Below are 16,887 nucleotides of genomic sequence, written 5' to 3'. Positions count from 1 at the left end.
ATGAAACTGCCTACATTTGCCATCCATCTGAGGCTTTGAGGAATCCTATTACATGCGGATCTTGGACTGAGCAGCGGTCCCAAACCAGTTGCTCCACTCGCAGCTTGTTCAGGTTACACAGCAGCGATATTGGAGCGACACATTTGGAAAAAGACGTTTATCAGATCGACCGGCAACTCTATGTTTGTTAACTCATTCCCTGCCGTTGACGCATACAGACGTCAAAGATCAAATACAACTTTGACGTCAACGGCAGTGAAGGAGTTAACATGCTCGTAACTGAAGTTGGCTTCAAATGAAATATTTTATTAGGTTAGATTAGATATTTGATCATTTATAAACTACTTTTTTATTTGTCACAAGAACTCGACTGTCGGAGGTTATAGAGTGAGAGCAGACAGATGAGTTGGCCGCTGGAAGACGGATGTTTGCTTCACGGCATCTGTCTTACCTTTTATAGGTTCTCATCAATAAAATGTCATTGGGCTGGATGATGATGATGATGACATCATGCTGTGACGGTACTCACTGCGTGTGTGTATGTGTACATCTGAAAAAATCGGAAACAACTTCAACTCCTGACCTGAAAAATGTACGAACCCCAATTCCAATGAATTTCGGACCAAGGTTGTCATCGTTAACAAAAAGCAAAATAGCTCAAACAAAAAATGATAGCCAGCGTTTCCTTTATTTCTATCTTTATCAATTATTATCAGACACGCCAGCCAAGCAGTCAACAACTTCACTGGGTGTGAACTGAACACAAACTGCCCAAAGTGAACCCCACAATTTGATGTCAATGGTGTAATCATTTGAGCGTATTCTCCGTGTAATAAGTACACATGATGAACATGATGGGGGGAAAAAAATCACAAGCTAAATTTGGTCTGTTGCCTTCTGTCGACATGTAATTGTAATTTAAAACTCGGCAGATGAATTACATTTGCAATTCATACTCATGATCATTTATTATCATTTGTCGATGTGTAATGTGAGATTAATTAACATACTCATTAAGAAGGAAGTTTGCAAATATCTTTTGAAAGGTTGCCATAATGAATTTGCTGTCTTGTTTATATAATATTTTCACCCCCCGCTGAGCGTGAATCTATTTACACGCTTGCTGCAATGATACACGCCTCCGCAAAGCATTGCATCATGCGCATTTGTCATTGCCCAATATAAATAAAGAATACGAGCAAAACCTTAACGTGCCCTTGCGATTGATTGTTTTAGGAAAAAAAAAAGAAGCGGGAAGAAAATAGCAGCCAGGCAGTAGATCACCCACCTCCCATAGGAGTTTGGATTTGTTGTTCGCGCCATAAGCATGTCCATAAAAGCATTGAATTCATTCCAGGCCCCTAAATTTCTTTTTCTGAATTTGCGTTGCACGCGTGCGTATGGATGTGTGCACATGTTGCAGTCAGCCCGACCGTCCGCACGTACGTATACGTATTGCTTGACAGCCCTGGACGTGACCTGCCGTGTAGCCGCCGTTCATCACTGTCACGGGCAGAGACGCTATCACTGACCTGCGCTGGGTCAGCCAATGTCACCTGGAGCCTTGCGACCTTCTACCATTGCCCTCTGACACTCACCCTCATCCCCGCCCAGTGACTCTTCACTGCCACTAAATCTGATTTATGATATGATTACACGTCACTTATCCTTTTAATCCAAATATGTCTCCTGTTTTGAAGAAGTGACACTATATTGCCAACATGAATCTTTTTGTAAGATGTGTGTGTGTGTGTGTGGAGTTTAGATGAAGCCGGACATTATCCGTGTCACCATCTCTGCTTCAATGTCAGCCACCAAATGATGATGTCATTTTGTCAGGCAGTATAGAGAGACACGTTACTTCCTCTGCCTTTGAATGATTTCACGAGATTATCGTATGAACTGAATTTCTGCTAAAACAGGAATTGCCTCTGTTGTTTAGAAAAACAAAATGTGGGTGTTGCTGGATGTGAGTGTTGCATGTGTGTGTGTGTGTGTGTGTGTGTGTGCCCGTGTGTGTCGTGTTTATAAGCAAGCGATGAAGCAGAGGGCCGATCAGTCATACGTAGAGCAAATGGGGCAATCTGGGGCCAGGTGTCAGGGAAGTGATTGATTTTAATGTTGTGATTGCAGTTAATGGCTCTTTAAATTAAATCGAGATTAAACGTCTCTGGCTGCAGTCAGTGCTTGTATGGCCGCTGAGCACCACCACCACCACCCCCAGCATCACTTTTCATCTTGTCCCCCATCATCCGAGGCGCACTCACTTTCTTTCCTCAACTTCACCTGAACAGGTCGCAGGGGGAAAGCACATTTTACTGTGTGGTGCAAATGGATATTTGTCTTTATAGTCATTTTTAATATATCGTTAATAATAATCCCCCCCCAAATTTGATTCATTTATTTCTTTATTTCCAAGTTCAATCATTCACACGCATCCAATTCCATTTGCTGCTTTTAACGTCACAATATTCGGGCAGCAACTCATAATTGAGTCCATACATCCTTTTAAGGCCGTATGGATTAATTCAAGTATGCTAATGTAATTCAATTTGATACAGTTAATCTTGTTCTAATGCAGATTGAAGGATGTGAGGCGCAATCAAATAGCTCTTAGGCCTTTAATGTGAAGCTGAGGTTTTTTTTTTTGTTTTGTTTTTTTTGTTTTTTGTTTTTAAATGAAATGAGTCAATTTGTAATTATGTGACCTGGCCCATAATTAGTTTATTCATCACTACAATTAACTCCCCATTAGGAGTATCAGAGAGACTTGCACAGCAAACGAGACGCTGCGGGAAAGAGACTTATTTATCCATTTAAGAAGTAGAACACTCACAGCATCAATTTGTCCCTCATTTAATAACCAGCTTCATGTTGAATCATGTGGTGTTTGAGAAAGATCTTTAGACTTGTGATTGGATAATTAACTTAAGACGGGTGGGACCTGATCAAACAACTGTTGTATACCAGATGTCCACACTCTGCGTCAAACTTTTTTTTTTGTGCTTATTATTTTCCAAGAGGAATTACAAGTACATTCCGTTTTATGAGTAAATTCGGAATATGCATTTCTCTAAAAGAAGAACATGGATCAGAAGAGGTGGTACTGAACAGACAACAGAAAGTTGACCTGAAGCTGGCAGAAATTAAGATATTGAGGTGTCGAAGATAGGCTTGGGTTGAAAAGAGAGTGATTGTTTTATTATTATTTATTATGACTCGCTGATTGTTTTTTTTCTAATTTTTTAGGTCGTACTTGGTGCTTAAATTTGAGTCCCCCTATGCAATGATGACACAATGACAATAAAGTTTCTATTTGATTTGATTCTATTCTACTTTATTTTGTTTTATTTTATTCTAAAACTATTTTGTGCTTTGCAGTGCAAGTGGTCCAGAAAGGGATTCATCAGAACTCGATGGGCCCTACCTGAGTGGTGAGTTTTTTTTATTCCCATCACGTCATTGTTTAAGACGGCTGTAGGGATTGTGAATCAAGATGACCATTCAAATGTGAGCGTTATGTCTTCCACTTGACAAAAAAAAGCTGTGTTTGACAGTTACTCACATAGCTGCATCCTCTCCGGGCAAGCGAGCCAGCCAGCCAGCCAGCCAGCCAGCCAGCGGGGATTTGATTAGACCTAATCGTGTTAGTCAAGGAGTTGCATATGACAGATGACACAAAACATTACATGCAATTGAAGCTGTGTGGGAGGAATGCAAATGGCAGCTTCAAGTTTGCAAGAGCAGAAGATGCTTGGTGGGTGGAAGGGAAGGGAAGGGAAGGGCGGGTCGGGGTGACTGCTAATCTAATGGAGGTATGACATGAGAACTAAAGAGTTGAAACGCTAGGCATTTAATAGAGGCATGATGTTTGACAAGCGCAGCAGGGAGAAAGAGAGACTGACTGCTTAAGTGATAGCAGCGATAAAGGAGCACACGCATGCATCATTTTATTCCTCCGCAGAGGAAAGCCCGGGAGATCTTTCATGCAAACAAACACAGTAGATTGATATGATCAGCAAGGGATATCAATGTATTGAGCTATCGCCTCCATCTTGACATGACAAAGTGAATATAAGCTGATTAGCCCCTTTATTTGTATACGTCGACTGCTGAGGATTCTTACCAGAAAGCGTGTTATATTTATTTATTTTATTAGTATTATTTTTATATTATTATTATTATTATTATTATATTAATACTTTTATGATTCTTAGCATAATGGCTATCTACTTTCCAATGAAATATGAGTTGACCTAGTTCACTAAACGCTGCCATGTTGGTCAGTTGAACATCTCAAAACTACATTTAAAAAAAAAAGAAATCATTCAATGCACCAAAGAGCAATGCCACAAAAGGCCAAAGAAAAAGCATCGACACATCTAATATAAATGTTGAGGCTTTGTGATAAATGCTGATTTGTTGTGGGACGTCATGTTTGTTATATGCACTTTCTGTTTTTTAAAACCCAGTTGTTTGGACCTGGTCAACATCCACCTTTTCCACGATGCTTCCAATCTGGTGGCTTGGGAGAAAAGCCCTTCCATCTACTCTGGGACCAGGCAGAAGGCGCTGGGCTACGTTTTAGACAGGTACCTTTGCATGGCTCACCTTATCCGCATTTGTTTTCTTGTGACATCCCGACGCATCGATCATTTGGTATATTGGCAGAATTGAGAATAAAGTCCTTAGCGAGGGCTGTCCTCTACCTGCTGGGTTACTTCCCGGATAAATGTCATCAAAATGCACGACGTGTCCGCCTGTCGTCTCCACTTTGAATAACTATACGTATAAGGGTGACACGCTTGAATTACGGGACACATTTTATTTACACCATTCTCTCTTTGATGAAAGAATGGCCCACCTTTTAATGGACAAGGATGTTTTCCTGCATTTTTATGATGCCCTTACTTAACTGGATTTACTGGCATGATGAAGATTCTATTTTGATTGAATCCTCCACTTTTATTATGGGTTTTACAGCTGTTCCCCCCCCCCCCCCCCCCCCCCTTCTACTGTCAGCTTGTAAATAGATGTAAATAGTTGAGTGTCAGACTTGGACTTGGGTGGCAGAAAGGGCTGAATGAAAATTCACTCGGCTGAGTGGCGTTTTCCACGCTCCCTGCTTTTAAAATCCTCACGTGTAACCTTGCCGTTACTTCTGGGTCATATCGTTTCATTTGAAACTCCTTTTTATCTGCTCGGGCGTCGGGGCTAAGTGGTGCGAAGGAAAAGATGGGGCGCGTTGCGGACAGGCTAGGATGTCCAGGGGACGACCGCGCCTCACTCGTTCACTTTGGGGGAACCTGCGGTGCGCAGATCCGGAGCACCCGAGTGAGAGAGAGAGAGAGAGAGAAGAAAAAAAGCTGGCAGTGCAGAAGGAAAGGAGGTGGAGCACAAAAAGGGTCCTCGGGCTCTGTAAAGGGCAATAAATAATGGGTCGGTCCTTTCACAGAGGCTGCTAACCTTTTGGCAGCCACCAGCAAACTCCATTATCCTCTGCTGATCTGGGAGGACAATGTGCTCGAGCTGGGCTTTGAATGAAGTCCTACCACCAACAGTGTTCCCATTCACTGGCTGGTTGGGAACCATCTTTTGGACTATTGTCCTGACTGTGACTCCCCTACCCCCAGAAAGCAGAGCAGGAAAAGGGACAGGGGGAATATCTAAAGCCAATCCCCCCCTTCCTTTCCTTTCCTTTCCTCTCCTCTTGCTTGCCTCTCTGAGCTCACATTGCAGGATAAGGGGAGAAGCAAAAAGGGCAGCACACCACCAGCTGAGCTCCACAAGGAGTCATTACAGAAGTGGAACCGAGAGCGAGCGAGAGAGAGCGAGAGAGGACAGATCTGGGCTAGTGGGCATCAAACCTCAGCTAACACCTTATCTGGGGCCCAGGCTGTATAATGCAGCAGCTTACAGCCCATTGAGAAGTGATCTGATCTGATAAGCCTTTTCCTCAGTGCCTCTTTTAACTGCTAAACGGTGTTTATCTCCAAAGTGCTTCAAGGCCTCAGGGGAACAATGCTGAGAAGGAACAGCCAGCCAGACCTCAGTCTTAAAAAGCGTACAGCTCTGTCACTCGGGCTAGTTTTACTTTGCCAAGTGTTTTGATGCACTGATGCAAAAGCAAAACATTTTGCACCATTATGAAGGATGTTTGTTGTACTTGCCAACAGCAGCCATCATGTTTGTGCACTTGAATCAAGTCTCTAGACGCTATTTCAAGTGAGACAATGTGAGATAAGAAGATGCCTATTGTGTTTTGGAGTTTGTTTCTTTTTTCCCCACTTCCATTCAGAGTGCTCAGCCTCATTCACCGAGAACAGTTTTACATTACAACTGTGAAATCCTGCCATAAAGGCTCCTTTGGTGGCACGCCATTATTTTCACACCAATATAGTCCATTGTCACAGTGCTGAAGTTAATTTGATCAACATTGAGGACATTTAGCGTTTTTGTTGGCTGAAAAGGCTCGTTTCATGCTCATTTCGGGACCATTGAAAGGCGGTGATTGGCAGAAAAATAATGTTGCCCTTAACAATTCAAAGCAATTAGTTTCCCATGGGGAGGCAGTGGGCCACACTGGCTACCACACAGCCGTGCTTTGTCATTTTATGGACGCTCATCAGTCAAGTGTCAGAGCGGCTCAAAGAGCCCTACAACCTAAATGTTTCCCTTTCGGCTTTTCCCAGAACAACGGGCTGAAAGAGCCAGCGCGCATAGGCCAGGCCGGCTATAGACATTTGAAGCGCAACCAGGATGAATTGATTCCAATGACACTAGTCATAGTGTGTGGGTGTGTTCACGTACGTACATATGAAATGCAATGTTTTGACATGAGTTACACTCCGAATAGCTGCCATTCAAAAAGCAGCACTATTGCCACTATTCTTTCAGTGTCCAAGGATATAAATCGCTTGCATTATTATGACTATATTTGCAAACTTTTGAAATTCTCAACTTGCGATAGTAATGTGCATGTTTAAAATCTCATTTTTATATTTATTTATAAGATTGTTCGTTTAATGAATCATTTGAATGATTGTTCGTATATAATTCAGTTAAAAGGACATTTTCAAAGTCATTGATTGAATATAGATTTTGGTCAGCCTTCAAGAATGAAGATCAGTTGGTGCATTTTTTCATCCATCTATCCATCTTCAGTCTTGGGGTCCCAAGTCGTTCAAGAGAGACACCTGACCGGGTCCACTGTCGATTTAATGTCTACATTCTCAATAATAATGACGCTTTGTTTCGATGCAGACTTTGATTCAATATGATAGCTGTCAAATTGCCGTAGTGGCCACTTGTTCTCAAGGATTTCTCACAGTTGTTCTTCCTTTAATTGACTTATTTCCTCGCCTCTGTGCGACCGTCCAAACATCCCACACAGCACGCTCTCTCTCCTGTGTGCTGTTATTGCCGGAGTGGGCGTTGCAGAAGAGCTGTGTGGTGCAAACACGGGACGTGGGGATGGCCCGCTCGGCAGTGTCAAAGGCCCTGTCAGGGCCACCCCTGACCCATTCAGGAAGATGTCACCAAGCACATTCTTCACAATGTTTAACATTCGACCAAATTCTCCACATTCACTGACAATGGACGGCCCAGCCATTGTGTGCAAAGTTGAATTTGCCGCTCCAAATTATGCTAAATCATCTTGTCAATATCATCATGACATGAGCCCCACTTTCACCCTCTTAATCCCATATCGGCTGTCTATTACGTCCCAGTTTAGCTGCCAATCACGCTAAATAATCCCGCTCAAAGTCAGCCAGGAATACTGACTGACTGACTGACCGGAGAAAGAGCCAGGGGATGTGCGCTTGCTTTAAATCTTCTATCTGCTGGTTACATATCTGCCATTTGCCGATGTCCTTGGTGTCTTCATCACATGCTTCTTTCGAGTGTTGCTTTGAGAGCAATTTAGATGCAGAGTAAGAGAATAGTGGTGCTTTAAGGAGCCTGGGAGCAGAGTTGGGGGGCCATATTATAAATTAGCGTCTGACCCCTGTCTTTGTGTGCACCCCCCCCCCCCCCCCCCCCTCCACCCCAAGGAAGGCCCTATGAAGGCCCAAGCCCAAACCTCAGTGAGAACGGGCCTTGTGAAGAGGCTCTTTCAGGAGTGTCACTGCACGATGAATCGGCCAGGAGAAAGCATGTTTATAGACTGTATAAAGGAGTGTGTCTTTGTGCTACAATGTCACTGACACTGTTACAGTTTGCCTGAATGAATGAACTGTGATGACGAGGCTAATGGGGGCCCCGGCTAAGGGTGAGGGTCAGCCCGCCAGCCAGCCAGCCAGCCAGCCCGCCAGCCAGCCCGCCAGCGGGGGTGGGTTGGAAGCTTTCTCTGGACCCCCCACTCTCACAGCCTTTTCACACCCACTAGCTGTAGCTAATGTTGCAATTCTTCGTTCCACACACAAAGGCAGGAGGGGAGGGAAAAAAAAAAGTCAACTTTCACACCAGCGGGTCAGCATGAGTGCTTTAGGAAATGATCGTGTAAACAGAATGTTACCTTCTGACCTGTGGCTGATACCTTGGAGCAGCGGACAAAACAGCCAAGCTGTGGGTATTAGACATGGCTGTTAGTGGGATCAAGCTACAGAATGGGTAGCCTTGAAAGACTCCTCAAGGCAACTGGAAAACATACATGTCACACAGCGGACAGCCCGACTCTATTTTGATGGGTCTTTTTTGCAGCAGAAGGAGCAGGCATGGGCTACATTACGTATTAACCGTCTCAGCCGTTTACGGTGCAAGTATTCATCCTTTTTACAGCCCTCAATGTAAGCTAACAGGACAAAGTGACACACACTGTGTTTCAGTCGAGTTGAGTCTCTTTGCACCTGGATGTAAGGTCATTAAGAAAGAACAACAGTGCACTTTTAAGTCTTGTGGGATAGATACAATGGGTGCATTTAGAATACTTTTGGACAAGAGCAATCTGGTGACAATTTCTTTTCTTTCTCATTCAACTGCTGCCACGTAAATTAGGTGATGAGTAATGACAGATCATCAAGAAAATAAATGAATAAATAAATACAAGAATAAAGTAACATGTTGAAATTACTAACATAGCTACATTTTGAAAGAGTAGAATTATTATTATACGTGCATATTAAAATGTTCTGTTTCCAAAAGTACAGTAAAAAAACAGTCAAGCACATTATTATTTATTGATTATTAAACATAAAAAGTAGTTTCAATGTTTCATGTTATACTTATTTAATTGGACATCTTACAGTCGCTCAAGTTTGGATCTACAATAAAAATTCCATTCCCTGTTGCTCTGCAAAACAGAAAACCGGTAACTATTCCGTGTTCATTCATAATAATAATAAAAAAAGTAAGTGCTGTTATGAAAAAGTCCGATATGCATTAAATATTGGCAAATTGCCTGTATGCTTTCAGTGCTACGGTCGGCATTTGGAAGAAGCCGCTGTATTCACTCAACACTCATTTGCTCATTTATCCCACTTGCTCCTTTGGGCTCATGTCACTTTAATATAATCTAATGTTGAAGTTATAGCTGCATTCCTTGTCTTATTCCTTCACCTTCACTGACTCACAGAGAGGAAGTGACCGTGCATTAAGACAGGCAGCCACAACAGCAAGAAGTGGCCTCTCGCTTTACGGCCCCATAAATATATTGTTAGCGCGGCGGCCTAGGAAGTTCACGGCCAGATTTATCCACACGATTAGTAGTGATAGTGAGACAAGCATCCTGAATCGTTAATTATACAAAGGCTCCTACATTCGCCTCAATTTCCAACACTAACACAACAAAGAGTTCTTCTCATTTGATCAATGTCAGTTCAATCTTATTCCCCAAAAGCATTTTGTCAATAGTTCTTATTTTTGTTTCAGAATCGATATGTTCTCATTAGGGCTGCACGGGATTTGAATTTGAGCGTGATCATGATTTTGTCTGCCAAGATTCAACTCATCTGTGATCATTCAAAATGCCCGATCTGCTGCAAATCTAAACCAAGTGGTCAGCCAAAACATTTCAAGGATTCATTCATCTGCTTTCATAACAAGCCAATGCATCCCGGCAACCTAAACTCTTGCACTGAGCCAGACGATAAAAAGATGTCTTGCAAAATACAGTAGATCTCATGCAAACCATCTTTTCAGAGGAATCACGCCACAAGGTGGTGCTGTGACCTTCATCATCTGATGACTTCAAGCGGTGCAACGTTGAACTGTAACAGACAAAAAAAAAGATATATTGCATGCTTACTGAAAATAAATATTGACATTTGTATTTTTCAGAATGGAATATTTTCTGTTCAATTATGTAGTGTCAGGAAGCTTTTTCTGCGTGCATTCTTGTTTGTCCATCCCAGATCATACCAGCTCAATACATTTGCTGGTAATGTTTTGCAGGATCACGGACCAGCGCTTTGAAAGGGTGCCGTATTTCGTCTTCGGGGATTTTAACTTCAGGTTGGACTCAAAACAGGTTATTGAGGTGAGTGCTCTTCTATTGTATTTGATGAGCCAGCAATCAACGTGCTAAACAGCTTCATGGTGTCTTTGTAATGTGTGAAATATGGACATAGCTGTCTAATAATGCACTCAATGCAAGCAATGTAATGTCCTATCAAACTAATTGTGACGTATGTGCGAGAGCGAGCGAGCGAGAGAGAGAGAGCGAGCGAGCGGGACTGCAATATAAAGTAGTAAAAGTGTTTTAGTAGCACTGTCTTTTTAGAGTTATGACTCATTAAAGGTTTCACTGTGGATGGTCCAGCTGTGTTTGCTAACTGTGCCTCCAAGTGCATTGTTATGTTTTGCTGCCATTCACTGCCCTTCCTCTCCTGCACCCCTCCCTCCCTCCCGCTCTTCTTTCTCCTTCTCTTGGTGCAAATGAGGCCAGCAAGAGGCAAGGTAGTGCAGTCATTCAGCATTCCCCAGATGGGTGTTGGGGGTATCACAAGTCATAAAGGCACACTGGAGACTCAGGGTGTTGGTTGATAACAGAGTGGGAGAACCCCTTGTTGCACAATCCTCTCCCTCCGCTTGACTACAATGCTCTTGGAATCAGTGGCCCTGTTCAAGGTGTGGGCATTGTGCGCTTCAACCAAAAAGCCATTCATGAGAGAAAGGAGGAGGGGAAGTTTTCTGAATGGAGGGTTTTTGCTCAAATGGCTTAGGAAGGACTTCTCTCTGTGTGGTACACATGGCCTCAAAGTTTGTGCGGTACATTTGATTTGGGTTTTCCAATTAGGTGACATTAACTCACAGATCATGTGAGTGTGTCTCTTTGGAGATAATGACTCCAAGGCAAGGACTCTCAACAGAAGATTGTACAAACAGTGGGGCCATTGAAAAGTCAATCATTATAGTTAACTGTCACGTGGTGCATATTTAGAGCTTGCCGTAGTAATTGGATTTGGATGGATGGATGGATGGATGGATGGATGGATGGATGGATGGATGGATGGATGGATGGATGGATGGATGGATGGATGGATGGATGGAGCTGCCATGCCTATAGTCCATAAATCACACAATATTGTATCATTAGCAGTACTCCACTCCATCCCTTCTTGAACACGATGGTATCATCTGATCTTCTCAGTGCTACACCTGTGTACCTAATCTAGATAACTCTCCTCATGTTTCCTTTCTTATCCATTCTGCTCTGTGGTAGGTAAGCACGAACCTACTCCTTGTCTCTACCACACTGACATGCTGTTTGAGTGTGGTCGGGGTCATGACCCCTTTTCCAGGGATGTGTAAGGCTTGCATCAGTATGTGTCCATCTCTACCCCCTCCCCTCTACGCTGCTCCTTTCATATGCACCTTACCCCCCATTCACATCCACATTCACATCCAGGGTGAATACACACACACACACACACACACACACTCATCTAAACTAATTTGTTAAGGCCAAAAGACTGCGAGATACACCCACTTGAAGGGGGTGTGCCGTCAATGTTGGGGGGCTTTTGGTTTAGGAAGTCGACTTGTGGACAAATACACTCACAAACACAGAAGTAAGTCTTGAGGAGGGTTTCTCAAACATATAGAGGCAACGCAAGAAAGTGATGACGTCATTGAGCTACCAATAAAGAAGCTGCTCCACTTCAAATAAAGCCGTCCGACCGACGCAGTGGTCAACTTGTCTGATTTAACAGTGACCTACGTATTAGCAAGAGCGAGAGCTGTGATGTCACCAATAAACAAATGGCTTGCAAGCATGCCACAGGATGTAACTCACAGCCAGTAGGCCCTTTTAAAGCCTCTAATGACAATTAATGTCAAGTGGACAATTAGTGCACATCCACCAAAGTGTTTAACTGGATCGATGGCCCGTCTTATCTGAAGACACACGCGGGCCAGGCCGGGCCAGGCCAGGCCAGGCCGGCTCTCATTTTCACTGGCTCCTTTTCGATGTCAGGGTTTTGTGTTTGAGGGTTTTAGATACATCAAATTGATTTTTTTTTAAAGCAGGTGGGTTTGGAAAGAGGTGGCTTTATTATTGTCCCAGGGTAAATTCCAGGTGGCAAATTCCTGGCATGCTTGCGGCAGGATCAGTAACCAAAGGCCCACAGTGTCCCCTCCACCCCCCTTCTCTCCAGCCTGGGCAACCCTATTTATTGTGTCCGACAGAGGGAATTGGTTTCAATTGACCTCTATTTGGCGGCCCTTTGACTGGCAGACAAAGGACACAGCCACGTGGAGACTAATGTTAAGGCTGAGCAGCCTGGGGCCCATCCAGTCCCTTTCCTCATGCTTTGGCTTGATCATGCTTTGCATCAGTGCTAATGTAACATGAAACGGCAAAGGGGACCGTTTAGAACGTTTTGTTCTCTGCGATTTCTTTTTTACCTCTGTCTGGTGGTGATGATGTCAAAAGTAACTGTACATTTTTAAATGTCCAAACTAGGTGTGATGTTCCAATAATTGCAATCAATAATTGAGATTTCAATTATTACCTAAATAATTTTTTGGGGATAATCACAATTGATATTTTTTCAGCAAAACATTTAATTTGCCTCTGATTATAAAAATAGTACATTGATGCAATTTTGCATGTGATTGAAATTGACTCATGATAGCGTTGCCTGGTAGCAGCTGCTCCCCATAAAAAAAACAATATTTCTGCCTAGGGCAAATTATCCCCATTTTTTATACTTGAACATTGCAGACAGTTTTTGAAACAAAATCAGAAGCATAAGATGTATTCTGAGAATGTGCGAGTGAATGCAAGCGTGCATGTTTGCCACTGCGCATCTTTGACGTGGCCCGTAGCCGTGAATCAACTGCAATGGTGACAAGCTCAGGGCGCAATGCCTAGACTCCTAGTATATTTAAAATCCCTCCTAATTAAACTTAATAGAATGTAAATGTAATATCTGTAGAGAATGTACGCCGGTGGCGAGCTTTCTCCAAGTCATAGATTGATCGAGGCCGGCAGGAAGGTTAATTGGCGACTTGATCTACTGTCCCCACGACACGGCGTGCGTGGGGCTGTGTAAATCGGCCCGATCTGTCGCTACATGGATAGCTTTCATTAGACTCCGCTTGCTTCTCACAAGAGAGCGTTTTGAATTAGCACCACCTGTCTGTTTTTGCTTGAAATGCAGAGGGAGCGAGCAAGCATCAATCTCTTGTCCTTTGTCCAGCGTCTTTTCTCTTGCTTGAGCAGCATGAAATTAAAGGTGGGGCCCTTGACTAGCCCCTTTCCTAATGAACGCCTGTAAAATGCCCTTTAATGATGGCTTAACATGATAGATCATTCATTTTGTACAGATTGAAATTACCCAACATGCACTCACACACACACACACACGAACGAACAAACAAGCTGTGGAGATACTGTGAACACATCCATAAAGATTATTCTGTCATTTGTTTACTGCCAAAATATATTTTCTTGTACAAATAGTTACTTGATGACAATCAATTGTTTTTTCAGAGAATTGATCAAGTCTTTACGAGTGTACAGCACATCCAACAGACCTCCCTCCACAGTTGTTTGTGATATTGCAAACATGTTCATGAACTAGTTTATGGTCATTGTCGTGGTTGTTGAACCTAGTCTGAGTAAATAATTTGTATCTGTAACGGGTAAGCAATTTTCCCTTTTAGCCCGTCTTTGACAAGCATGTGTGTTACTTGCTAGCTATAAATCAAAAGCCGGCGAGTGTAATTAAGTGTACACTACATTAGTCAGGCTAATTAATTTTGGGGGCCATCCATCCATTAACCAGCGGGCCAGCACTGATTGGGCCTCTGTTCTATGGAACCCCAGCCCACTGCACCCCCCCAGCTCAACACCAGGGATTTGACTTCACTCAATTCTCCAAATACAATCATGTATTTAAAGACCCATGGTGTTACACATACTCGTGTGTAAACGGTGTACATGCATGTAAATATGCACTTGCTATTGTATTTCTATCTATATCTTCTATATCTTATTATATCTATTTTATTTGTGCTTTTCAAGGTCTGTGGTTGTAATCAATTCATTGATTGGATCAATTGTGTCAAATTGGTTGTCGACTCATCAATCCCCTACGACTGCAATGTCATTCTGGGTGGAGACATATTTGTAGTTTCTCGAGACGTTAAGCTTTAGCCTACCAAATTAGCTGTCTTTTTTTTTTTTATGTAAGACAATCATGCTGATGCTATCTCAATTGCCTGACTGCAGGTAACACCACCCATTGACAGCACTATGCAAGTTAAACAGGGCTTTTACTGCCAGCTATGCTTGTTTATTGCCATATAGTTGATGCCAGTGCTTTCTTAACAATACAATGAAGGCATATTATCTGGCTGGAACAGTCCAATCTAGCACAATGAGGAACCATTATATCACCGATAACCCATCTGGATATAGAAGGCGACTATTCCCTCTAGACAACAGTGTGTGTTCTCTCTCTCTCTGTTTGTGTTTGATGCTAATGAATATAGCGCCGAAGACACTAGGAAAAAACAGTTGAGCTATGAGGGCTTAACTTGTGCGACGCGGCTTTGCTGGAAGTGATGTCCATATCATTGAAATGCTGGCAAAGAAAGAACAAGCAATGGCTTCTGTTGGTCCCATTCATTAACAACAGGCCGTTTGAGCCCGGCACCAGCTATGCTTTTGCCATTGTGTCCTCTTTCTGTGACTGGCAACACCATGCCAACAGTAAGATGGTGTGATTGGCCAGGCCAAGGATGAGCGCAGAGCCTGGCACTAACAGGGCCTGGGAGAGAGAGAGGGAGGGAACATGGCCTTATAAGCCCTTGGCTTGAGTCCACTCAGGTGTCCTTTCATTCAGTACTGCACTGCTGTTTCCCACATGTAATAATAGTCAAAGACAACTTGTTTGAGAATCAAGCAATACGACGGACGCATGGTGCAGATGTACGTAAATAAGGGCCCTTATGTAGGTCTGAGTTCAGCGATTTTGTGCTTGTACTGTTCACATTGATATAAAAAAAAATCATAATTGAATCATTACATATTGGGCAAAACAATAATAAGATGGCCTTAAACAAATATAACCTAAGTGCTCGGCCGGCAACTTCCCTCAGCCACACCCCTTTTGTTACCATCATGTCTGTCACCTGCTTCCTCTCGTTACCTTGCGTATTTCAACCCAGCCCGTGTGTTCCTCCTGTTGGGTGTCGACTGTTGTTTTGGGTTCCTGTCCGCGCCCGGTGTTCCTGTCGTCTGGTTTCGCCCTGGTCTTGTCTGGAGGCTCATGGTCAGAATTGTATCCTTGTCCAAGTGAATCTCTGTCTGTCGGTGTGTCTGTCTGTTTGCTGGCCGTGAGTGTCGATCCCGCCCGTCTGTGTCTTGGGTTCCCCATCCACCTGCCTCCCTTCCAACTCCCTTTCCCTTCAATAAGCCCCGGTTCAAGCGCTTCATTTGGTCTCAACTCATTCCTGACACCTTAGCTTCCTCTTTTTAAGCTTTTGGTTAAAGGTGCCGTGCCGCCTCTTGTATTTGTTTGCAAATATTTCAACCGGCGTTTTTTCCAAGAGTGAAATTTGGAGATGCTGGCCAAATAATGTATTGACTGTGGGGGGTTGTGCACATAGCATCCATCCCCTTTGCATTGTAATGATTTGACTTTGCTCTATGCATATGCAAAGAAGCAGTCTGTAAAAGAGAGGCTGGCTACACATGGCTGCTCACTCAACAAGTCAGTCCCAATTCCTATTCACTTGAGCAAAACCTTTAGCTCATGCTCTTTTAATGGCTTGAATTCAAGCCTTTGCAAAGTGAGAGAGGAGCGTGATGAGTAATGAATAAATTGTCTTTTATTGCCAACCTAGAATTGATCGTCCTATCAACTTGGTGTGTACTCAATGTCAGCTTCATCAGTGGCGCTTCTCATTGTTTTGCTGCTGTAAACTCGGTGTTGGCACGGTGAGCTTTTAAACAGCTCTGCCCACTGACATTAAGTTACTAAGCTCCACTCACACCTGCTCACAACTATCCCATCATATTTAAGAGTGCCCATTAAGGGCCACATTAGAATTCATGGGCTCTTAGTCCTCCCCGTGTGATTTATCAGCGATGGACATATTGACCGGCCCTTTTCGGAATCTGCTCCCATTTTTGTCTTAGTGGGTGCCCAAAACAATGCATTTCAGGCCCATTTATCCTAAAGGCCCTCCTTTTTTGGGGTGGGGGGGGGGGGTCTGAGAGTCGGGGCTGGCCTAACATCTGTTTGTGGCCAGAGCCAGGCGGGACCGGAGCACAGTGGGCCTCAGCGGCCCCCTTCTCCTCTCCCTGGGGGTCTTTGTTCCCGATTTCATGCTATCAGAGCGGCAGCATGTTTTCCTGCGCAGAGCTGTCAGCGGCATAAAAGGCCCTGAGTGGGGTCACATCAAGAGGGATGGGCATGAAAAATTGGTAAAATG

General features: G+C 43.5%; 1 protein-coding gene across 4 annotated transcripts in view; it reads left to right on the top strand.

Moving 5' to 3' along the window:
- LOC119134523 (inositol polyphosphate-5-phosphatase A-like) overlaps positions 1 to 16,887 on the top strand; it is a 76,113-nt gene that overhangs the window by 35,376 nt on the left and 23,850 nt on the right. For all 4 annotated transcript variants that reach the window (XR_005100362.1, XM_037271241.1, XM_037271240.1 and 1 more), the window contains exons 7-9: positions 3,382 to 3,434; positions 4,473 to 4,592; positions 10,393 to 10,477. Coding sequence is in view for 3 of the 4 variants with exons in the window: in XM_037271241.1 (XP_037127136.1) it covers positions 3,382 to 3,434; positions 4,473 to 4,592; positions 10,393 to 10,477 (258 nt within the window). In the remaining variant the exon portion in view is untranslated. The remainder of the gene's footprint in view (positions 1 to 3,381; positions 3,435 to 4,472; positions 4,593 to 10,392; positions 10,478 to 16,887) is intronic.

This window comes from Syngnathus acus, chromosome 15, assembly GCF_901709675.1.
Source record: "Syngnathus acus chromosome 15, fSynAcu1.2, whole genome shotgun sequence".
Classification (NCBI taxonomy): Eukaryota; Metazoa; Chordata; class Actinopteri; order Syngnathiformes; family Syngnathidae; genus Syngnathus; species Syngnathus acus.
The sequence above is the reverse complement of the archived record's forward strand: the minus strand, read 5'-3'. Positions and strand labels throughout refer to the sequence as shown.